This window comes from Seriola aureovittata, chromosome 18, assembly GCF_021018895.1.
Source record: "Seriola aureovittata isolate HTS-2021-v1 ecotype China chromosome 18, ASM2101889v1, whole genome shotgun sequence".
Taxonomy (NCBI): domain Eukaryota; kingdom Metazoa; phylum Chordata; class Actinopteri; order Carangiformes; family Carangidae; genus Seriola; species Seriola aureovittata.
In genome coordinates, this window is record NC_079381.1 from 6,556,095 (window position 1) to 6,582,104 (window position 26,010).

Here is a 26,010-nt window from a genome sequence, read left to right on the forward strand (position 1 = left end):
TGTGACGGAGCAGTGGTGCAACTACAGGAAACACTACAAGATCACATGGATTCCTCCTCTTTCCACTACTTGTATACACACATAGACGCCAATGTTATATACTTAATTTTCATTTGCTATATGTGTGTAATAACACGCTGGAGCAGGTCACATAATGAAGCTACCTTTTCAGATATGGTCAACGTGATAATATTCACAAGCTGTCCACAGAGCAGCAGCAAATCAGCGAACATCATATTATATCATATCTGTTCAGACAAAGTTTTATATACATATCCAATTATTTTGTTCAAACACTCTATGGCTTCATGCATCCAAAAACTGTTGTTTTTCCTGACCTATAGTCCACTGTAGTCCTCTTGTGAGAAGCACGGCTCTGAGAAAACTTTTCCTGTGTTTTATTTGAAGTGTTGATCCATAAGAAGATATATTTGTGGTTTTTAAGAACCAAAAACCGTCTCGATGTAGTTTTACATCTCCTCTCTCAGGCTTCTCTCTGGAGCTCTAGTGACAACAGGGCTTTGATAATAACCAAATAACTAAATAATAACTGAAAAAGGAGAATTGTACATGGTTTCTCCATTAAAGTATACATATATACATATACTAACACAACTCTAAAAGTTATGGGATACCATGTGTAATAAGCCTTACTTTAATATTGCTGTAAGTAGATTTTGAAATGACTCCCCAGCTTGACTCTGCTGCTCCCAAAACACTTAAGTACAAACTTATACATCTCAATTATTAACACAAAAGCATCTCCTCAAATGAATAATTCTGCTCTCGAAATATGTCTAAACTGTTGAGGCTGTAAATATGTGATTCAGTGTGATGTTTCGCCAGAGGTGGAACTCTGAACACTGAGGCAAAATCTTCTCCTTAAAAGCAGCATTTCTATCACACATTCATCAGAGATCGACCAGAGATGATCACAGGAGCCCAGCCAGAGTTTTGACTAAAGCCCCCCTGCAGTGAGGCTCCTACCCTGGTTAAACTGACTCTGGGCATAAAAAAAAAAAAAAAAAAGAGCCGCTGATTAAGACTTGATCCGCACTCAGAGAGACAGCTCCCCTTAGCTCCCGCTCCTCCAGGACGACAAAGTGATTGAGATTAATGGGAACCTTGATCAATTAGAAGAAAGCAGGCAGACTGTGCAGTGCAGCGAGGATCCAGGGACACGTGCCAGAGACACCCATCATATAGCAAGTTATCGGGATGTAATGTGACATGAAGGCCTTCTTTAAAGAAGCTTTTCCATGACTGGAATGCAAAGGGCAGTTTAAGAAAAGAAAAGATGAACAAGAGGAAGGTAAAGGAGCTACTCCTGAGGACACCTTGTTGTACAACGTATGAAGGCTAGATCTTATGGAGTTTCATTTATATTCATCAGTGCGTGATCTTAATAAGGAAAATTAGCTCAGAGGGACCTAAAATGATGTTTTTTCTCACAGCAACGGCAAGAGCTAAGTGAATGGAAATCATCAAAAGAGCGATTTGTATGCTTATCTGGCTGGGCTGTAAAGATGGCCATCCTTTAATTGTGTGTGTGCGCTTGTGAATATGTGTCTTTTTCATGTGTACCACTGGGCGCCTGGAGCAAGTGGCTCGTTCTCCGCTGCCTGAAGGCTGAATTTCTGAAGTTTTCCACTTGTAGTAAACAAACCCCATGTCCAATCAAGTCAGCCTGCACCACTGGCGCTGTGACGGGGAGGCGTTTTAGTCTCTTGTAGCTCAGAGCTTTGGTTTTTATATATGGTTCAATCTCTGCTTTCACGACCACATTTCCTCCAGCTGCTTTCAGCAAACAAGCTCTGACAAACTCGCTGTATGCTTCCTGTTTAGCACCGAGCGGCGGGCGTACAAAGTTAGCAACTAGCTGGAGAAAGCTGAACGTCTGGCCAGCCTGTCCAGAGCCGGTGGAGACCAAACCAGAACTGGAAGGAGAGTGAATACTGGAGTTAGACAAACACAAATAAAGGCTAATGCTGCCATGTGAAAGATGTGTAACTGTTAACTGTTAACATGTTAATCCTTGTTTATTTTTTTCAGGGAATTCTGTGCATGTTGTGTTACATGCAAAGAGGTTTATACAGTACCACTGTATCCCTGTTATTTTCTTATCAGAGTTGCATGTTTTTTTGCATCTTTGAAATGTGAGGAGTAAAACACAATATGTATGGATGTTACTGTAGTTCTTTTTAAAGTTAAAGATGATTCATGGAAAAAAAAACAACAAAAAACAATAATGACAGCATGCAATTCTGGCATCAAAACATCCCACCCATGATCACTCACACACAACTACAGTTAATCAACAACTGGATCTTTCGACGCTATATTGCGAGGTAATTTGTTATATTTTTATACATTTAATAACGTTCTTTCATCTGAGGCTCGGGAGGCCACTCAGAGGATTTGTCCTCTTCCCTTACACGGCCTGTGGAACAAAAGGCCTAATGACCCACAAACACACGGCAGCATGCATCCACTCTTGGCCCAGTCAGCCCTAATTAGTCCGTGACACGGTGACAGGTACACTCTTTATTTGACACCTCGTCTGGACACGTCGCAGCAGGAGGTAACAACTCATCATTTCCTGTTTTGTATCTGTGCTTGAATATTTGTAGTCAGATATACTGTGTGGTATATAAAGGGGGAGAGGAAAAAAACATAACTCTGAACTCTGAATCTGTATCTTAATTAAACAGCAAATATTAGGGTAGTATTAAAGCTCCTTCTCAGCCTTTTCTACAATAACTAAAGTAACCTTGAGAGTTTCAAAATGATATAAAAATAATCACAGTATCACTCCAAAAATCTGATGCAGAATAGTTATTCAGAAAAACTACTGAAGAGAAATACGAAAGTTCTATTTTATTTATTTTTTACAGCACAGCATTAATGATGAAAATTCCTTGTTTTTGCACCTTTTTTATGCCTTTGAGTAAACATGGATTTTTCTCTCACTGATAAGAATAGAAAGATGAATGAGGTGTGATTTCTTAACAAAGGATAGAAGGTGCAGAAAGAGGATCATATGTTCAGGGAGACAAGACAGACAAAGTCATCCCAGGCCCTGAACCGGCACAATGGGGCCAATTAAGTTTAAACTGTTAAAGACCGCCTCCAATGAAAATCAAGTTGTATATAAGCAATCAACGCCGTCACTGCGTATTTCCACCTTGGAGCTGCAGTGAACCAAAGACAGTCTCAAACAAATGATTCAGACAGTCAGGGGCTCATACATCATAGGGGGGGGGGCAACTAATGAACCAATCCTGTCAACTTGAAAAGGACAGGGGCAAAATACACCCGAAACCTTGTCAGTACAGAGTGCGAGAGTTGCTGCGAGCTAACACACAAAAGTTAAGTTGCTAACTACGCTAACCATTCTGATACGTCTGCTAGTTGCGGATTTTGGTCACAACAGACTCCTCATCTGAATCTGTGTCTGACTGAGGCTCAAACATTTGGCTGAGTCTCCAATGTTTCCTCTGCTAACCATCTTGATAAGCACTGCTCTTTCACCTGTCAACCCTAGTGCAAGCAGCAGGTAAACAACACGTTAAACAAAATATTAATCATAGCAGTGTATATTTACATAGTTTAAAACATGTCTAGAGAGGAACTTCACTTTTTTTTTTTTTCTCCTTGTAGGACCAACTAACAAATGCTCTCTTGTACCATTAGAAAAGCAGTTAAAAATTGGAAAAGATGCTTTGCAAACAGGTGAGAGAATAAACAGAGGGAGAAGCAATGCAGCAACCTCTGAACTGCAGAGCTGTGTGAGAGTTTTCCTTTGGGTTGGAGAGTTCACTGGTGCAGTAAAAACCTGCTGTTAATATTCCTTTCAGTGGCACTGATATCGCCCTGCTGTGCTGGCCTCTTTCATAATGAGGACGCCGTCGTGCATGTTATTTCACAGAAAATGCAATTTTGAGTAACGGCGCCTTGGGCCTTCACCCCCGCCCCCCCACCCCCCACACCCTCGCCGAGCCCCGTGAGTGGAGTCAGGCGACTGAGGAAATCTCCCAGCAAACCAGAAGTGACAGGCTGTGGAACTAGCTAATATTCTCTGACACATGGCATTGGGACCCCCTCACCTCCACTCGGCATACGTAGCACGCAGAATATGGACGAGAACATGGAGCGAGGACCTCCAATAAGGAGGCTCAGAGTGAGGCCATGATTGGGCACTGCGAGGAGATCCGGGAGCCAGATTACTCCGGAAATGAGTTCGGGAATGTCGCAAATGAGGATATCAACAAGAGGGTACTTAGATGCCATTTAGTTTATAGGGCGTTCTCTGAGTGAGCTTTTCCATTCAGCCTGGTCCTGGCTGTCTAAGAACTGAGAAGTAGTCGAGATAAATTGGTGACATTTTCAGAATGGCATTCAGTTCAATGACAAATTGAAAAAAAAAGAAAAAAGAAGCTTTTCCTCTTTTTCACTGATCTGGGAAAAAAAAAGATACAAGCACATTGTTGTAAAGGTCACAGAGACTTACAAGCATAGAGAACCAAATTATTTATGCCTAGCCAGGTCCTCAGGAAAATTGCCAAGATGCGCGATGAGAGCGGTGCTGTGCGCGAGTCCAAATCCTCCCTGGTCACCACAGGGACTCATAATGAGGCAGGTATACATGTCAATCACATGCAGGGAATCAAAGGCTGTGACGCACAGAATCTGCAAATCTAATGAATCGGTTTCTCAAAATAACCCTGCGTCGCATTTTGGAAAATGTCGCAGAGGGTAAATATGAACAATAGGTGGTATATCATTAGCAAATTTGTTTATGAATAGACGGTAAATGTTAGATATTTCTGTCAAAGACAGAAGGTTAAAATCCATCACAAAACAGTCAGGTAGAGTGGAGGTGTACTTTTGGTCTGCGGCTTTTTTTTTTTACGGTTTGGGAGGGGCAGTTTAGCTCCACGTAAAATAGAAATCTTAATGCCACAGCACACAGTGATTCAAGCTTGGGAGAGTTTGTCTTCTTTTTCTCATGCCCCCTTTTTATAAAGGGATTTGACTATCGCGCAGGTACATCACAATTTTGGATTGGTTTGGTTTCTTTGGTTTGTATTTTAAGTATTGTTATTCATTTATTTATTTATTTTGATGGATGCTTATGGTTTGATTGACTTCAGTGGTCCTCAATTACAACTGCAATCTATTTTAACTCAGATCCATTACTTTTGGCTACAACTGAGTCTTACAGCAAACAATAAAAAAAAACTATTTCAAAATACAACATAACAGTGTCACTGTGCACAAACCCAGGTCCATGAAGAAATGGCTTCCCAGTTTGGCGTGAAAGAACTAGACTTCAGTCTGCGCAGAGCCCTGACCTCAACCCCATCCAACACCTTGGGGTCAAAAACCATGATTTTATAACTGTGACATCATCTGACAAAATCACCAAACACATTCATTTTTAAGACGTGGTGGAAATATCAACACTCAGTCAGTCAGTCAGTCAGAGACATTCCAGATTATAGGGCTGGCCCTGCTGTTGCAGTCCAGCTAAAAAGTAGAAAAAAATGTTAAACAAAGGCCAAATGACAGCCACCTAAAAAAAATCTTATGCTAACATCAAGAAAAATTATTTTTGACCAATTTGTCTCAGTTTTTACAGAGAACACTCAAAAACAGGACTAAAAGCACTCTCATTAGCCTAAAACAGTAGCTATATCTACTTAATAAATAATATAAATGATGCTTCTACTGAACTCTCTTCTTGTATCCCCCCCCCCGTTTCTGCATCTCCAGCCACATCTCCTGAGCTTTCACTGTAACAACCTCCCAGTCCTTTACAGGGACCTTTGACTCTCTGGGATTGCGTGCAAAAAGAGGACTTCAAACCACTGCTCAATCAGATGAGAGAGTCAGACGAGCTAAACGAGGAAGGAGATACAGTAGGAGCGTGTGCGTGCGTGTGTGAGATAGAGGGACAGAGTATGTGCCTGCCTCTCTCTATTAATAGGAAGGGAGTCTCTTGTGTCACACCGACTTTGCGTTACGTGGCCCTCTAGGCTTAAGGAAGAGGCCTGCGATGAGCCTATTACCTATGCAGACTGACGCCACCCACAGAAATACTGTGACTGCCTGTTTCAGGCTGGAAGGAGGATGACGAGGGAGAAAAGTATGCAATCAGGTTAAAATATAATGTGTACTTATGTATGCAAGAATAAGTACACACACACACACACACCCACCCACACAAAGTGAAGTGTGTGACTCACTCTCGCAGACAGTGGCCGTATCATTCGAGGAGAGCTGCATATCCATAGCTGTGAATGGAATCATGACTGGGGCCAGAACCTATCATCACCATCATTACCATTACCTATGAAGCAGCACACTCACGCACAGCAGGGAGGCAAATCACTGCTCCCCTCAGGGATGCAAATTATCCACACATTGCTCAGCAGCTGGGCACGATGGAGACCCCGTCTGAGACGAAACTCTGCTCGCCAAAAAGCCTCAGCTTTCCCCGTTTGATGTGTTTTCTAATCCAAATACTGCAGAAATATCTTGATCATAAAGTGATTTCCGTCCTAAAAGGCTTCAATATTCATTTCAGCTCGTTTCCAGTAGAAATGCACTTGTCAATTTTTGAAACAGACTGGATAAGGCAAATAGCTGCACTAGAATTGCAGAATATTAACATACTTATTTCACGTATTTTCAGGGATTCAAATTTAAAATTGAAATCGCAGACAGAACGTACTTGATAAAAAGAGGATGGTTGAGGTGGCGCTAGAGGAATGCATTTCACAAGTTGAAAAGTTGAAGCTTGGTTAGGTTTGCAGACAATCATCCCTGCATACCAGATAAAACGACGGTAGAGTAAGAGGAAAGACAACAGTACAGGAACGTGACCGTGACCAGCTGATGCGATCTTGAAAGGACTCACTCTGACTGTTTTGGTTGAATGGGGAACAATTGGTTACATGCTCTCTCAGCTTTTCCCTCTAACGCGTTTTGTTTTAATTGACTTATTCTTTGAACAATAATCCCATCAAGACCTCCGTCTCTGTGGATACTCAGCTTGATGCAGCCTCCTGAATAAAAAATTCTCTTTCCCCATTTCCATTTGAACTCAAGGTTACTAACCTTTCCTTAAAGTCGAGGAAGATCTTCCCCAGGCCACTTCCTCCGCTGACCATGTTCAGGTCGATGGCTCGCAGGAGGGCGAAGTGGACCTTGATTACATCCTGAGCAAAAATCACAATAAATATGACAATCATTATAAGCATCATTCTTATTCTCTCCTTTACAGAGAGTTACATACATAAACAGATGTATACATAGTGTAAGTAGTTATTTCCTAGGATGTAAAGCACATTAGTCGTGCAACACCACATGTATTCAGTTTTTTATGCTATGTGATATAATGTAGTGAATTCCAGTCTATGTCTTGGCATTATCTAAATAAAACATTCACATTGTGAAGTCTCCGGAGTATCAATTGTTGTCCACTATAGCCTGCTATCTAATGGAACATGCAGGCATTATTCTACAGCTTTCTTATTGTCAACAGTTCTCATGAAAAGACTGAAACCAACAATGTGTTATTCCGTCTCCCAATACCTTTCTGACATCCCCTGCCTCAACTGTCAGCCATTCATTCCCCATTTCTACTCAAGGCATAAATCTTTAAAAATGGTCACTAATGTATAAGCAATATATATATATATATATATATATATATATATATAAAAATAAACAGCTGGACACTGTAGTTCTTAGCAAACATTACTCAAATAGAAATAAAAGTGCGTCTATTGAGGACTATTTTCAGCTGCGGATTAACACACCTGTGTAGTCTCTAGCCAGTACTTAAAGCAGCAGGATATTGTACGAGGGACTGACTCGAAATAAATTCCAGTAGCTGTGTTCTTAGTAATGAAGGAACCAGTGCAACAGTGCAGCTATTTAAAATAGTTTTTGGACAATAATGGAGCTCTATGGCATATAGAAATAAAATACTTGTAGGTGGGATCAATTCATTGTTGGTTTTAGTCTTTTAGACGATAAGAAAAATATAGAATATTGCTAGTGTTATGCTTTTTTCAAAAAGTATAAAAAAGAAAAGTTTTTCCCTCACTCTGCTGAAAACACTGAACCATGGCACCAAAATCGCGTACTGAACCGTGAACTTGCATACAGCCCCGTTAACACCCATGGTTATACATATATACACAACACATCCTGTCATTCATTCAGCCATCCATACACATATTGAATTAATCAGTTGGTGTGCGACAAATCCAGGCGTGCTGTACAGAAATCTTTTTCCTTGCTTGAGTGGGTGCTCACCTCCAGGTTGACAAAGATAGCCTCCATATCCTGTGGACTTAAGACTTGCTTCAACGGGATCATGTAATTCTTGAAGAAAAACAAGAGACAAGCCAGTGAAAATGTGTTTTTCTTAAGAGCAGATGGACAGATTTCTTTCAAAGTCTTAAATACAAACTCAGACTTTCAGTTTTTCTTCTCACAAATGTACCAATAAATTGATGATAAAGCTTTTAGCAGATCTGAGGACATGAAACTGAAAGTTAGCAGCAGAAACAAAGAACATCAATTCCAGGCTAAACTATAAAAGATGGAGGCACTACAGTGCTGTTCACATGGTGTGTGGGGTTATTTAATTTCAGGCTATAACACTGAGTGAGCCATAAATACACACTGTACAGCTGTTCTGGATGCGTGCAGAAGAAAGAACCTGCCTGTTATTTCTCTAACATTGTTTTATGGTTGTCACATTCCATCATCATAATAATAGCAAATAGATCAACTAAGAAGCAATGAAGAGATGACAGGCTTTATTAACCCCAACTCAATTAAGCTTAACGAGTCCTCTGATCACAAGAAGGTTATTTATTCCAATTTAGTCTCGTGTTGGTCCGATGTGGGAAACGCACGGTACACATTTAGTTTAATGAAATTAGTGGAGCGGATGATTTGTGGCTCTCCATCAAATCGCGAATGAAATCTGTCAACATGGAAAGTGATGTGTCGGCAACACTGATCTTAACAATGGTTCATTACCACACAGAGCCGGTGTGCGTCTGTGAGTTTATGATGCTTTAAACACAGGATCGGATGTTTTACTGGGAAGCTCCTCGACTTTGTCGGCATTTGTGGGCAGCAAAGTTGAGGGTAGAGATGTTGTAATCACATTTTCTGAGCAATTATCAAGTAAGTGAATTCAGTGAAGCCCCCCGATATCCTCCAAAACAGACATGGTTGGGTACGCAGGTGCTTCTGCTGTCATACAGTAGGTGTGAACATCTCATAGGAGCAAACGCAGCAGTGAGATGAACGACTCTCTTCCCTCAAGAGAATTTCATTGTCAACCAATCCGTGTACAAGCACACAGTAGACATGAAAATATGTTCTTTAGGGCCAATGGTACCAACAAGGCAGACAACATATGAACATAAAGTGCCTAAGATAAAACTGACAAAAACAGTGCAAGGACAAAACAACACAGTGCAAAAATGAAACAAACAGTGCAAAGACAAGGCAAAACGATGCAAAGGTAGGATAAAAAAAAAATGCAAAAACGAGGCAAAAACGGTGCAAAGACAAGACAAAAATAGTGCAAAGACAAAGCAAGCAGTGCAAAGACGAGAGAGAACAGTGTCGTGTAGAGAACAAGAGTGGCGTAATGAATGTGTGCGTTCACTACCCTCTTAAAAAATATTGTGTTCAGGAAGGAGCAATGTGAATAAAGGGGAAAATGTCAGAGGAGGCTTGATGCTCGGCATTCTGCAAACACCCCTGTACACAATCAGAATGTCAGAGTAAAATATGTCCAGGGTCTCCACCAGCAGACTCCAGGAGCAACCTGTCAAAGCTCTTTATTGGAAAACATGCTGAGACTCTTGTTCTATTATGGATAACCATCAGAATATCTCAACCTCTGCTAAATAAGATGGAGAAACAAAAAGAGAAATGAACAACAATGTACCAGTGAGAGGGAGGGATGTTTATGACTTTTAGAAAATAATCTAAAATTCTCATCTCACAATTTCGGGAGATGTAAAATATGTATTATTTAGGAAGTATTGTATTAGCTGTTTTTTCTTTTTGGACACCTTCCAAAACACTGGCTGACAGCAAAGCGTGTGTGTGTGTGCGCTCATGTATACTTAAAGCCTCAGGGATCAGTGTCTCTTGTGGAGGCTGAGCCAATAATAACTGTATCGATCACCTCCTGTGACATTTGTGCTCCCAAATCAATCTGCCAATAGCTAACATTTCCATGCTGTGACCCGACCACAGGCCCGAGACTCCAAGGAAGAAGAAGTGACAAAAGGGAAACCGTGACACAGCATCGTTCGTACCTGGATAAGAACGCACACGTATCAATACACTCGCACACTCACCTTCTCAATGTCCTCTAAAGTCTTGTAGTACTTTGCTTCAGTCTCCTGGATCTCCACTAAGCAGCAGTTTCTCTTGTCATCTTCTGTCATTCCCATTTTCTACAGTGATGAGACATGAAATGAATCAGGACAACTGGATTTTATGATAATTTATGAACTCTAATTTGTACCATAGTCCTGTCTTAATCATTAATGTTTGCCATTTTTGCATCATCAGGGAGGATTTTTCATGTAAATAACATTCATATTAAAAGCTGTAAGAATTGTGTGGCAAAATGCAGATTCAAAGTGACACTACTGATTTGAAGTGTTAATATATTTCAGGCGCCCATTTGTTTCTATTTATTTCAAACAGTATGGAAATGTATTATCAGACTCTGTAACATTAATTGAGTTTCGTAATCCATCAAACTGTATTACTAGAGATTCCACAGTGCAAATTTTACCAGTAGGTTTACACTTAATCTGCATTACAATGCAACCATAATGTAACGCTGACAAAAGTGAGTGTGATGGATTCGACAACTCAGGTCCACTTATTATCAGTACTGCTTCCCAGCAGCCCTGTCTCCTAGAAATTACTTTAATATACAACTATACTGCAACAGCAGATATGAAACATAATAACTGGTCAGTTCATGTTCAGAGGGAACATATTTTTTGAATGAATGCTACATTTATTAACAGCAACGGAGCCACTAGCAGGTGGTTGGGGTGGATGGCAGGGTAAAAAGTGCAAACAGTCACATCAGAGACCAGGGCTCATATCCAGGGCTCTGTGGTTCAGGCAACAAAAACACTTTGGTGAAGGTCAGGCGTTACAACTACAGTCGTATTGTTTTTATTTTGGTTGTGCATGTTTTTTTTTTTTTTCCTGTAGCCTGAAAGTTGGCATGACGTGTGAATGAGTGTGTGTGTGTACGCAAATAGGTGTGTGCCAGGACGAGGAGGTGATTGGTGGACAACACTGGATCTCGCAGATGATTGGCTCCTGTCAGATGGCGCAGCTGAGCTGCAAGGGGAGAAACTCATCTGCCTCCTGTCCCAAAACTGCCACACCATTTTCTGCATCTGTGTAACTCTTGCCATATTTAGGGCTTTACTGTATTCTAGAGTTAGTAGGGGTTTACTGCTATTTTTGATTCACCACCTTCTCTCCTGTTTATGTTAGTTAGGGAGGTTAGTTATTGTAATTTGGTTTTGTTATATTTGGGCAGGGTCTGTTGGTGTTTTGTTTCCAAAAGGATTAGTTTGTTTGTTACTCATGTTGAGTCTCAACCGCCACTTGACGGAACATGACAAGTCTGTGGTTTTTGTTAATGTAAATATGTTTTGTCTGAAGTCACTGTTTAATCAAAGATTGTAGCCACTTCAAGTGGATATTGTACAACAAAACAACATTTTCGTGGAATCAACAAAAGTTGTGAACTTTCTGCTGATATGTTCAGTATCAACATCCTGATTATGTAATAGAAAACGTAATCCATCGTGTTTCCTACAAAACTTAGTTGCTGTTGCAGTTTAGTTGTGTAGAAAGATAATTTCTAGGTGTCCGGGTTGTTTCCAGAGACTTCTGAGCACATGGCTGATCAGCTTTGCAAAAATGATTTTCATACTGTTGGGAAATTAGTGGAGAGAAATATCTGCTGGAACAGAAGGAAAACATAAATCCAAAAGGTTAGACCGTACACTTGTTAATTAAAGCATTTTATCTGGTTTCAGAAATGATAATGAAATGTTCACCTAGACTGACGGACTGCAGCTGCTGACACGGCTCGAGGACAGTGAGGTGGTGATGACTTTGTGGATAGAGGGAAGCATGTGAGAATATGTGCATGTATGTGTTGGCTGGCGGGCGTATATATATTTTTTAATTTAATCTTTATTTAATCAGGCAGTGAGATTAAGATCTCTCGGCATCATCTACATGTGCATGTATGTATGTACAGTATATGTAGATGAATCCACGGTTGTTAAGCAGATTGCATATTGTAATGGAGCGGGGGAGGATGGGGGAAAAGATACAAACTTATCTAGACAGAGCGTTTCTCTTGAGGCCTTATGTCTCCGCATGTTGATTCTCTCAAAGAACAATATGCTGGAATGCATATTATAAGTGAGTCACCATAAAGACCATGGTAAAAAAAAACACACACGCACACACAGGGGCTTTTTTCTACACTGTGGTAGTGATATGATTGAACAGTCATCTGGAACAGATTTCTGCTGTTGATAACCAGGCACTGATAATACAGAAACTGGCAATAACACTGCAAAAAAATAAAAGCCAGCATTTAATCAACCAATCAGATCCGGCACCGAAAGCCAGCAGGATAATGTTTATTCGTCGATGTGGCAGCTGCTGGTCCTCGCTGACGTCAGGTTAACGTTGTAGTCACCGAGATGAAGTCACAGACGTCTCCAAAGGGCCCTGAGTCAGACCTGTGGACCAGGTGGACCAGATGGACCAGATGGGCCCCCGCCCCCAACTCTACGCACGGGTCACTAAACTAATTGGCAGGTTATTCACTCGGGATGCTATGAGTTCCTTTTAAATGAAGCGGTGGAGGGGAGTTAGCTGACAGGGTGGGGTGAGTCACAAACACAGCAGCACTCACCTGCATGTATCTGATCTGCAGCAGCGTGAGAGAGGCAAAGCAGTGCAAGTCAGAAGTCACATTTACCACCAGTCATGAAAGACATTCAGAAATACTGTGTTGTCTGATGGACATCTGGTAAACAGGTGTGAAGGAAAATGAAATCATGCAAAAGAAAAAATTCCCGCACATTGTCCGTCACAGACCTTTACCCCGGAATATGATTCACAATGTGGCAAACGCTTGAGACACTTACATCATCGATAACTGATTAAACATTCACAGCGATGCAAGGGCCGAGTTCTCACCATGGGTTGTCGTACTTCCACCTTAATGATGTCCTCATAGATGTCATCCCCATCGTCCTCACACGGCACGCAGTCATAGATGTCATCCTCACCCAAGTCATGCTCACTGGGGAAAAACACACACAAGAACACACATATGTTAGACGTCCTTTTAAACTCCTCCGACGGCAGAGAGGCACTCTGCGGTCAAACCAGTGCGAGCTCATTCTCCTGATGAGTGATACTGTCGCAGGCGATGGGGGGACACAGTACCCGGCGTTCACAAACCTCCGCTGTGTTGCGTTATTGAGTGGCATTTCCCTTTAATGAGTTTTATGTTGCTCTGGCACCAAGCTAGCTGACTGACCTTTAATTAGGCCAGCAGCCAGCAGAGCTCAGGCGGTTACTGTGGAGAACAGCATCTTCTGGGAAAGAGGCTCCTGCTCCAGGAGCTCGCGCTGCACTTCCCTCTGTTCTGCAAAAGCAATTATTGTTTGGGGAAACTTTTTCGAGGAAGCGGAGACGCCTCAGCAAGAAAACGCTTTGGCAGTGGGCCCGTGTCGATGTAGTTAATCAACAGGGAGCTTTAAGTCACAGGAAATAAGGAAGTAAATGATTAAATAGTGTAAACAAATAAAGGCAGTAAGAGCACCCTGATAAATAATGGAGAACCACAGATCAAAGTTGGCAACTGTTTGTCTGTTTAAAGTAAATTTCATTCACCCCAATTTTATTGTGGTGAAGACAGCTAATGTATAATGGTGCCATCGATTAAGTGAGTTATGCTGAGGCCTACAGCTCGAGCCGTGTTGTTATTAATGCTGGCCCGGAGGTGTTATGTTTTTTGGGTTGACCCTCCGTATGTCCCATTCTCGTGAAGGTACAAGCGCTCACTTGGACTCTAGGACGAATTGATTAGATGTTGGCGGTCAAAAGGTCACTGAGACCGCTCCCCACTTCGGCCTGTTGCCGCAAAACGTCAATGTTGCGCTAGAGGTTTGGCGATCTGGCAAAAAGATCACATGACAATCATTTTGGGTAGAAACACAGTCCACGATGTGTATCCTGTTTTTGCTCTGATTTTATTGTGAAAGTCGGGCTGTAAGAGTGTGTATCAAAATTGGGCTGACATGAATTATTCACATGGTGGGAAAAAAAATGTCTTGTCATAAATGAATCAATGAATATGACATCATATTTACACATCAATGAATAAATATGCCATTTATTCATTTATATGTGATACATGAATAAATAAATATTCATCATAAATAAATAAATAAATAGAGATTACACTGTGAAAGGTGCCAACTTGCTCCACCTGCTGAGAAAAGGACCAGAGTTCAAGCTTGGCACGTGTCCATCGTGCTTAAATGTCCTTGAGGAGGTCACTTGATGCCAGATCATCACCAGAGGAAGGGATGGCATGAAAGAGAAGGATTTCTGTTCTCCGATGAGCGGCGCCTCGTCCAAATATATCTGCCTATGACCCCCAGCGAGTAAACCTACCGGTTTGAATATTCTTGAGGAAGATACACTTCACCCCTGCCTGCCCGATGGGAGCCATAACACATCTGTCCTTGGACCAAACCAAGCAGGTTCGGATCAGAAGATGTGATTTCACTTTAAGTTCCCTGAAATGGGATATTTTCTCGGGGTTTTATACACTTTGTTCATTCATGAATATTCTAAAAGAAGATTTGTGGGCACAGATTGCTGAATTTTCTCCACAGTGACACGGCAACGTGTGACCTTCTACATCTGCCACCATGTCTAAAATATTCCTCCTTTCACTGTCTGTGTGAAAGGGGGATAAAAAAAACATTGAGAGAAGATAGAAGTGCCCTAAATCAAATCTTCAGCTTTGTCATCATGCTTTTGCGTGGGGTGGGGGGGTTGGGGTGGGGGGGTTGGGGTGGGGGTGGGGGTTGGTTGTTTGAAGTTTTAATTGAGGTGGCTTGGTTCACTCTCAGCTATGTGCTTCCTCTTTCTTCATCAAGCAAAAGTGGCTCATGCTGAATACTGAGGAGGCTGTGTGGGAGGACAGCGGCCAGCCGACGCCGTCCCATCAGCCTCCTCTCTGAACTCGGAGGCTGCGGCACGCTCCCGCAGAGACTGACGTGTTGCACGGAGGAGAAGTTTTTGGGAACGCAGATGTTGTATTTCATCTCCCCTCTAATCCCTCAGAGACAGTATTATGTGAGGGCGGGCTTGTGCAGCGATATGAATGTGACCCGTGGAGAGATCTGACAGGGGCGGGATCTCCAGGGAGAGCATGGAGCAACAGCTGAAGGGCTTTTTATTTTAAACTAGTAAATATCATAAGAACAAAAAAACATTAAGCAAGAACAACGAATAGAAAATAGAAAAACTGAACAGAATCATTTTATCTTGCTTTCCATCATCTATATCTACTGATCTTCAGTTTGTCAGAGGGAAATATCTTATTGATTAGTGATGACTTTTAAGCCCCTTCCTCTTTCCCAGTTGGTTATTTTGTCATTGTCCAATATTCCTTTGGCCCAGTCATGAAGTTTAAACTATTCCCGCTTTTATAACGTCATGCTCTTTCATTACTGATTAATCACTGCTTTGCACTGATGTGTTTGAGGGCTCAAATATGCCTCTTTCAAATGTTTAGTTTCAATTAAAACAGCAGGATGTTGATTACTTCCCCATTTCTAATCATCTGGCTTTTCTTCTAATGCATTATCTGCATTGATTTTTTTTCTGAATACCTCACAGACTCGGGAGAGAGTTTCCTGTTGCTGAAGTAACTCTACTGATCCAAAACCTGTATTGACACAACTGATTACTCATTAGCCAGAAAAATCAGTAGTCTAATGACTGTGTTCACGTTTCCTGATTGTTTTAAATCATTAATCTACCGTTAACCTACCTTCAGATTTCTAGCTGGTGATGTTATTAATCAGCTTCTGAAGTGATTGACTGTTTTCACTGTCAATATGCATTGATCCTCCGGTGATATTACTATAACGAAGCCCATAATAACATATTTAGAAACCTGAACAACTGCCTCTTGTTCTGGGTTTCACAGAATCAAAAAAAAAAATAGATGCTGCTGATGAAAGATGACATGCTTGTTTTCGAAAAAAAAACTCAATGGCTTTATATGCTTGAGATGTGTGTGTTTGTGTGTGTGTGTCTGCGCTAGTTTTTTGTGGGGACCGATGTGAGCTTTAGACCTCGACATTGAGGACAGTTTGGACAAAGAACACATTCCTATTTTCGCTCCTCTTCACTTTTTCAAATGGCTGTTTTAGGGTTAGCCCTCGGTTTTATGGCTCAGGTTAGTCACAGTGATGGTAAGAACTCGGCAGGTTTATTGTATTATGTTTGGCCTTATTTTATTGCGCTTCATTTCATCATTGTTAATCATGACCTTGATGAACTGAAAGAATATTGTAACTTTCTTGTGAAAGGGGAGCGAGCTTTTCAATCAGACTTTTATGTTTCTTTTTTTTTTTTTTAACTTCATGTAAAACGAGGCAGCAACAGCCTCTGTGTTTAAAGCAGCCGCATCTATCTCGCTCCCTCTCGCTCGCTCTCTGTCTCTCTTATGTTTTTTTGTTTTTCCCCCACATTGAGCCACCGGCCCAATTTGTGCGGCAGCCCATTGGGAAAAGTCTCGGCTCTCCCGATGGCCACTCTGTCATTGATTGTTAGTGGTAAAGTCCACCATTCACATGCACAAGTGATTCACAGGAAACAGACAACTCCCCGAGGACAAAAGTTCATCCTTTTTTCTTTTTGGGTTCAAGGTTATAAATGTTAACGTTAATTATTAAGTATTGATGCTTAACATTTCAAGCTGTCAGGTGTGCGTGTGTGTGTGTGTGTTTGTATGTGGGTTGTAAGGGGACATCTGTCCTTCTAGAGTGGTGACACTTTTCTGTGTATATACCGCTTTGTCTATTTGGCTTTAGCGGTCATTAATAACTCATTCAAACTAATTCATGCCCGTGCGCTTGCATGTGTAGGTGTGCGCATGTGCGTGTATCACAATGCATCAGTGAGATAACGAGTGGGAGCAGAGTCCTGAGGTCTCGTGAATTAGGTCTAATTTTCTGTCTGATTACACAGTGACAGGCCAAAGGGTGTCCAGTGTGTTTTGCACGCAATCGTCCCCGCTAGCCTCTGCTCGCAGCCCTCAATGACATCGAGTTACATCAGTGGAGAACAGGGGCGGAGGATGACTCACCAGAGCTACTGAGCATATGTCCCCAAAGGCTTGGCTGCCTTACAGGTTTCTATTAGAATAATATTATGTTTCTTTTATATAGGAAGTTGATGTACTGTGTGTGGGAGCTCCAGCACAGTATGATAATTCTACCACACTGAATTTGTAAAGAGGATGAATTAAAACAGAACCCCTAAAAGCCAAACAATAAGAGTACATGTCTAAGGCCTCCGGAATGTGCAAATATCACTACATCATCTCTAGATAGTGTTCGTGTGGTTAATTAAAAGTTTCATTAAAAAAGTATGTGACTTCATACCTTGCAGTGAATAATAACCTAGACTGAGCTCCATCCATTTTGAAGTTATTGATTTTTCATGTCAGCTTCCCCAAGGGATTAATGGAGCAAAACAAACTGCAAAAGAGTGACACAAAGGGCTTGTGACACTGTTTGCTTCAGAATGTAAATCTGTGTGTGTCTTTCACAGAGGAAAGAAGTCCCTTGGCGACTGTGCCCGATCCACTCCCATTTCATGCTTTGTCAACTCCGGGATGGAGTCATTCCAGACGGACTCCGAGTTAAGCAACGTGAAGACTTGAAATCACAAAGCCAGAGGGAGGAAGTAGGAACCAGGTTTACCACATTAACCCGGGAGACCTCAATTAGGTGCAGGCTGGCCCTCTACCTGACTCAGACACTCCTGCAAACAGATAGGGGTCTAGCAAACTGCAAACAGGTGCTCGCTCTGTAAATATATGCCATGCACCCCATCCCAGAATCTCCATACCGCTCATTTAGAGAAGCGGTTTCCAGGTGAGCTCATACTGACAGCCTAAAGCCTCAATCCACCTCACAGGACATGAATTCCTCTGACATGATGTTGTAAATATGGAGATCATCCAGAAAGGTAAGTGACCTCTAAAATGATAGGTGTCAAACACAAACTTTCCCTCACACACTGCGTGCATGTAGCGCATCTTAGGGAAACGGACATACTGATCGATCCTCAGCTGCATGGCTCCAGCGACAACCTTCCATTTAACATTCGGTCCGCTGCCATGATATCTGTTTTTAAATCTCCCCCCAAAATCCATTTTATATCGATCGCTTTCCGTAGCCGTTAGTATCCTTTGTCGTCTCGCCACTGAACTTAACGATGCCATTTTATCGATTTTTATTGTTAGCTGTGATATTCTGTTTTACTCCACACAGCTTTATTTGCTCACACTAAATATTTCAGGTGACACTATTGTTTTTATTCCTTACATGCTGTTGTTTTTATGAGACCATATGTCCTATTACTGTCTCATTTGCTTCCTCTTGGAGGCTCTTAGAAAGTAAAACATCCATAAACGAGAATTACCGCCTCGTGGCCGTATGCCTCCGCCAGCCACTCCAGTTAATTAGCATGGGAATCCTTGAATTAAATGTGTTTTGTGTGTCAGTGACCTCGATCTTTGACCACCAAAATCTAATCAGTTTATCCTTGAGTCCAAGTGAATGTTTGTACTGAATTTTGAAGAAATTTCCTTGAGGTGTTAAGAGTTTAAGTAACCCGAAAACGTAATGCCCCCGGGCCGCAGCTGTCGCCAGCACGGAGGCATAAAAAATGACTCTTATTACTGTGGTGGGATCATCATTGTCTTCTCCCTCACTCTCGCAGTTCAGTCATGCACTCATAGTAAATCATGCGTGCATCAATATTTCAGGGTAATTAATAAGTCTTTCAGAGCAGGGTTATTGCTAACGTGGCCCATGTGCTAAGTGTGTCCAACTGCATTAGGTGCGGGACCTGCTGATGAATCAATTATGTGTCTGTTCATTGACGAAACGGAATGCATACATGTTCTTCGTAAAAGGTCAAGAGCAGCCGTGCTGCAGAGCGCCATGATTAATTCAATAAGCCCCTGCCCTCTGCACCTGCAGGTTACACAAAGAGCACCATGTTACGACACACTGACCATTTCAGAAAAAAACACAACAAAAAAATCAGATCAACTCCTCCAGCTTCAGGCTCCTGGTGAAGCTGCTGCCATGGTTACAGGGGGCTGAAACCCAATAGTGGACAGAGAAGATTTCACATGTAAGAGCACGGAGGCAAATTAAAGACATGCCATCAGCTACAGAAAAAATACACTAAGGCTGACACGCTATCTGTGACTCTTGTTGCTATGGATACCATGCACTAGCTATAGCCACTGGATCCTTGAACTATTATTGATATAAGCAGTGTGTGACAATTCTTTATGATGGATTTAGCTTTTGACAACGCACATCTGGATGTACAGGCAGATACCACTGGATTACTGAGATACAAATCAAAAGTCAAAATGCGACGGATTCATATCAAGATCCGGAGCTATGAGTCATGATTTTTAAGCAGATTTATGGAGGTTTATTCATGACAGCTAAATACGTGTACGAGAGTCATAACTCGTGCATACAGCTTGCCGCTGCACCTGTATCTCTCACCTCAGTATCTCACAGCCTCACATCTCTTTCTTCATTCCCCCACTACAACTCTCCCACTTCACAGTCTGCAAACCCCGGCAGCATGCTATAGGCTACATAACAAAAAGCCTACCGTATCTGTATGTTGTTTTCTTTCTATGAAGACATTTTCACCATTTTCATCTTTTTTTTTCGCTAATAAAATCTTTAAATCAACATGTTTTTTAGTATTCCTTTTTAGTGCAACACCGAGTTCAGTTTTCAAGGTAAAGGCCTGTGCTCCAAGCTTGCAGGGCTGCATGTTTGGCTAAGCTGCGCTCTAATCCAGCATTAGCCTGCTTGGCTGGCGCTCTCCTCTAACAAGAGCACATTCCTCATCCCCTAAAGAACATCACAATCATGCATTCAGCAGGCATATATCTACAGCCCGCGTGCTCTCCTTTCTGTCTCCCGCTCTCTTCCCTCCTATCTCCCTGTGATGAATGACACCCATCTCAGGGCGGTTAACTAAGTATTCTCCATTAATCTGAGTGGGGCGAGCTGCTGTCACTGCCGGGAACGCGGCCAGCTCCCCGAGACCCTATGACTCTCTCTCGCACCCAGCAAAACCCACCCACCCACCTAACATGCACCAAGTCAGGCAGACAGCCATCGGAGGCAGCCGGGGCCGAGAGCCAGAGCAGTGCTGCTGTCGCCATGGCAACGGGCAGAGTGACAGAGGGCTCCACGCTTATGTAATTAGGCGGTTAGAGGAAATTGGAAGAAGTGGCAATCACAGTTCAGTTTGAAACGCCGCATGTTGAATATGCGAAGAGACTTTTCAGGAGCATCTATCTTAATAGATCCAGAAATGCATCTGTATTTATTTGAGCATAAAAAAATAATAATATTCTGTGATCTCATAATTTGTTATTTTGTTTTTGTAGGTGTCTGTAGTGGAATGCATACTTACTCTGCCAGCTCCTCAAGGCTCCGGTACACATCATCCTCATTCAGAGCGGTGTCCTCCGACGGGAAGGGCCTGGTGCACACACAGAGAGACACAGAGAGTGAGAGAGGGCACAGAATACTTTATCTCCGCACACACCACTGTAGTGTCCCAGGTAGAAAAAATACCCAGTGGAAAACTGAGGGGTTCTATCCGTCAGTTTGTCACTCACAGCTCCGGTAAACTTCAGCAGCACAACGGGAAGATGCATTCAGCAGAGGACTCCGTCAGTCACAAACAACATTGTCAAAACACATCAGCACACTGCTGCTGAAAGATTTAAAAAAAAAACCAACAACAAAAAAAAACACAGCTAACTTTCTCAGGAATTCACAATGGAAAACAGCCTTCTTCTCAGAGATGGATGGCCAGGTGTCTTATAAATCCTTTCTCAGGGATTTTAAGAACCTTCAGGGACGATGTAGAGCAATATGAAATATAAGGTTAGAGCTGCAATTTTTTTTCACCCCCCCCCCCACCACAGCAAATGCGACCTTCTCTACCTTATATGTCCCCTTATTTTTTGGTAAAACATTGCAGCTAAGAGACATGGTGGTTCATCCTGTCCCATCTTCTTCTTAGATTTCTCATTCCCACCCACACACCATCAACAAACACAACTGCTACTCCCGGGAAGTGGCAGAGCATAAAAACGGATGACTAATCAATTAGCCCATAAAAAAAGAAGGAGGATTTATTTCTAATCTTTTTAAAGATATCTTCTTTCAGCAAACATTATCCCTGAAGTGCATGATATGGTCTCGATCGGCCTGCCATGTTTATAATACTTTATTTTTCTCTCACAAGAGCTGATTGCTACAAATTATAGCCTATTAGCTTAATGCCGTGCACAATTGAAGCCCATTAAAATCACTGAGGTCGTGATCAGCGCTAATCATCAAGCACGCTAACGACACTGAAACGGAAATAGCCTGTATAATGAAAATTAATCCTGAGTGTGTCTTATAAACAACCAACCTGCAAAACTGTACGGATGGTAAAATGCCTTATATGAAACACGAGACTTTATTGGTCATGACCAGTTTTCAAAGTATCCAGATGCATCACTGCTATGCCTTTTTTTTTTTTTTTTTTTTTACTTTAAGGAGCTTTTTTTTGTGTGTGTGTGTGTGTGTGTGTGTGTATGTGTGTGTGTGCGCGCGCTTTGACCCTGATCGCAGCATGCTGCTTTTACCATTCTCTCCTCAAACAATAAATCCCACACAGAGCGGCAGCCAGAAGACGTTTCTGCTATGGTAAACAGCCCTGGAAGACTGACCTTGACTCCCACTGTATAATGTAACAACTGAACACATGATTCTTTTTCCTACTGTCAAAGAGCCACTGGACACACACACACACACACACACACACACACACACACACACACACACACAACACACACACACACACACACACACACACACACACACACAACTGTAAAGTAGCATTACTCAAAAAAAGAGATGGAGGACAGAGAGGGCAGGAGGGTGTCAGGTTCATGGGGGAAGCCAGGTGCAGGTTGTGCCTACATGTTTAACTGTTACTTCATTCTCAACAATAAAGAAAGTCCATTCACACCATCTTCTGGGGTATTATAATAAATATACAATGGTGTTTATACTTTAATACAATATCAACACTCTTTAAGAAGAATTAAGTAGCGTCAAACAACCAAACAACCATTCACGCTCACATTCACACCTACGAGCGAAGTTAGAGACGTCAGTTGACCTGCGTGTCTTTGGACTCGGAGAACATGCACCCTCCACGTAGAAAAGTCCCATCTGGCAGGTTCACTGCTGTGAGGTGACAGCGCTAACCACTGCATACACATGTGGAACTAGCATGACTTAAACATGTAGTAGTTGTTATTTGTGTGTTTAGACAGTTACGTTCAAATATGGTTAAAACTTAGAAAGCAATCTAAGTCTAAAATGATTTTATTTTGTGATTTTGACCACTGATACTTACTGATGTATTTCAGGATTCATTTCATCATCCATTTCCTCATCTATTAAACCAACTAATGTTGCTCCAGAGCACATCAGTGAACTACTGATGCCTTACACCTCTGCTCGGCCCCTCAGGTTCTTCAGTGCGGCCTGTGTGTTTGCTGTCCTGAGCCCCAGGCAGTGGAACAGAAGCCCCCCCCCAGGACAGTAAACTCCCTTGGGTGTTTGAAGTCACAGCTGAAGACCTCTCTTTTTGTGCTTGGGTTATTATGTGCATGTTTTAATTTGTAATGTCTCAATTGTTTTTGTTCCTACTGCGCTATATCTCCTGTTGTAATGTTCTTTTCTTTACTCATCTTTTGTTCTTTTAACCTTTTAGTCTTTTGTAAAAGCACTTTGTAACCTCGGCGATAGGTGCTGTATAAACAAAATGTTACTTACTTTCTTTATTTAGTACATAAATGAAACAAAACAGGAGAATAAGCTATGACCAGAAAAAAAAAAAAAAAGACCTTTTCCCTCTGCTCACCAAAAATCTCACCACAGCCGCCAAACCAGTCACATTTTGGGAATCCTCAGCATGTCTGGAATGCATAACGAATCAATTCAATTCAACCAGCTACACTACCCATTGTGCAAAGTGGATCATACCACATTTAAAAACGTCTATTCAGCAAGACATGCCTCTGCTTCCAAGCCTGCAGGAGCTGACTTGTGCGAGAAACGAGCCCAAGGTCTGCCAACTGATCCACAACTCCTATATCCAATAAAAGAAAGAAAGAAAAAAAAAATTCCACTCACATGAGATGAAATCTGAACAAATATTGTATTTCAAACGGTTAAGAATATTCACTTGTGTGAAGAGACATTAAAAGGCTGGTAAAGTTACAAGCAACTCACAAGAAACCAATCATGTCTCCTTTTTTGAGTTATAATTGTTTTGGTGCTGTTGGTGTTGTTTTTATATGAAGCTCTTTATGACCGTTTTGGAGAGAGGCCCCCTCCTGTGTGTGTCTGTGTGTGCAACCCTGTCTACTAAATATTACTTATAATACAAAGAATTTGTTTTCCCAGTTATGTTGTGATAGGAAACATAAATTTAATAAGGTAAAATAATGTTTATCATGTCCCACATCTTCATAAAGAGCCTACAGCAGTGACCTGTTGTATGTGTCATTCAGACCGGACACACACTAATAAGTGAAAGTTACAGTGTAAGAGGTTAAAAAACAAAAAAACAACACTAAACAGTGGTTAATCATATCATTTCAGTTGTGTACAGGTTTGTGTGTGTGTGTGTGTGTGTGTGTGTGTGTGTGTGTGTGTGTATCTGTGAGACACCAGAACTTTAATTAAAGCAGTGGTCACATTGAAAGAGTGCGTCAGCCCCTCAGGTTAATCAACGCTCAGCTGGATAGTCAAAGGTTAGCTCGTCACCCTCGGGCGCACACACACAGACACAAACACACACACACACAGACACACACACAGACACACAGACACACACACACACAGACACACAGACACACACACGAACATGCAAGCTCTCTGATTTTTTTTGCCCATCTTTAAGTGGTGTAACTTCATTAAAACCTCAGTATTTTCAGGAGCTAATTACAAGTATTGTTATTAACATAACACCAAAAACTGCCTGGTCTGATTTATGTTACTTTCTCACACACTGTTATGAGCAGAAAGCAGAAACCCGGCGCAGGAGGTGCTTCCTCCAGAGCGCAATAACCCACCCGCATCTGATGGCCCCCTCCAATGAAATGTGCATTATATTATAAGTTATTAATGGAGTCCCGCAGGGCAAAATTTAATTACATAGTAGTTTGTGGAGATACGCGCTTGTATCTATCACTGCGGTGTTGTTTTGCGGAGCCAAGCACTGTCCAATGCTGCCGTTTTCATTTCTCTTAAATGATGCAACCAGGTGTAATTGAACTATGCTCTAATGCTACTAATTTCATCAGAACTCCTCTGATGAGCCGTCTCTTGGCTATTCAGTGCTGCTCTGTTGTCTTTTCCTGCAAGCGTGTTACTTCACGAGCGAACTGGAGCGGACTTCGCGGTACTCCACAAAGGTTTCTCTAAGTAATCCGTTTTCTATTCAGAAAAAAATATTATAGTTATTGTTTACACCTCTGAATGTCCCCTTAAACTGATGCTGTCAACTGTCCCACCTGATCTGGTTTATTCAAGTGTTGCTTTTCTATTTTGTCAGAATTGTTTCAGTACAATTGACGATATGAAGAAAATCTGCGATGTGCAATATCACTGTTCAGTATTGAGATGACGATATGACTTGAGATATATAAACAAATACTGAAGTGCGCATATACAATTCCTATGTTTTCCTCTACCATCATGCTGGCTAACCAACAGAGTAACCCCGATTAATCTGAGGGTATAGCTGGGGATTCATCTGATTGGCCGAACGGTGTGAATGCACGGTCCATGCATCCAGGACAAGTCAAATGTTCACATGCTGTGTGTGAAGGCAGGGATTTTTCCTCTACGTTTCTGGAGGCTCAGGTTGAGGGTGCAGCGGTGAGACAGTGGGGGTTCTCTCATTGGGTGCAGCTATATGATATATATTATCTCATCTCGTCAAGACAGTACAACTTATCGGGTTCTCCTTATTATTTTTTTCCAAAAAGAATAAAATTTAGGACAGGATTCCAGGGAACACGGTTAGTATAAAGAAAAATAGTTTCTAGATCAGAAGCAGTAATGTTTACAGCAGCAGAGTCACTGTATATAAACTCAGGAATATCTCTCCAGAAATGAAATGGAAAATGTCAACAAACTAAATAATATTCCTGACATGAAAACACTGAGTGAAGTTGAATTAAAACATAAATCACCATTGGTCATCTCCTCCCTCCTATCAGTCAACACTACACTCTTTTCTGTGAAACAGGCTCTTTGTGTTCACCAGGTGGATTCAAATATGTTATTCTATAGCAACATTTGTCAGTTGAAATCTTTGTGAGAAGAATTTGAGTTAGTTCAAAGTATTTGGTCAGAACAGCTGTCCAAGCCTTCAGTACTAACTGTGTGATGCTCCAAGTTGCAATGCTCCACTTTTGCTGGGCTATATTATTTGTGTATCTTTTCC

At 41.7% G+C, this 26,010-nt stretch overlaps 1 protein-coding gene across 12 annotated transcripts in view; it reads right to left on the reverse strand.

Moving 5' to 3' along the window:
• The window catches only part of vav2 (vav 2 guanine nucleotide exchange factor), a 211,242-nt gene that overhangs the window by 26,360 nt on the left and 158,872 nt on the right, over window positions 1–26,010 (reverse strand). For 7 of the 12 annotated variants that reach the window (XM_056403326.1, XM_056403329.1, XM_056403323.1 and 4 more), the window contains exons 4-9: window positions 20,896–20,964; window positions 13,312–13,417; window positions 13,025–13,039; window positions 10,407–10,505; window positions 8,329–8,397; window positions 7,123–7,223 (exon numbers count right to left, since the gene is read on the reverse strand). In XM_056403326.1, the coding sequence (XP_056259301.1) occupies window positions 7,123–7,223; window positions 8,329–8,397; window positions 10,407–10,505; window positions 13,025–13,039; window positions 13,312–13,417; window positions 20,896–20,964 (459 nt within the window). The remainder of the gene's footprint in view (window positions 1–7,122; window positions 7,224–8,328; window positions 8,398–10,406; window positions 10,506–13,024; window positions 13,040–13,311; window positions 13,418–20,895; window positions 20,965–26,010) is intronic. The other 5 variants (XM_056403330.1, XM_056403331.1, XM_056403327.1 and 2 more) reach the window with 1 other exon arrangement.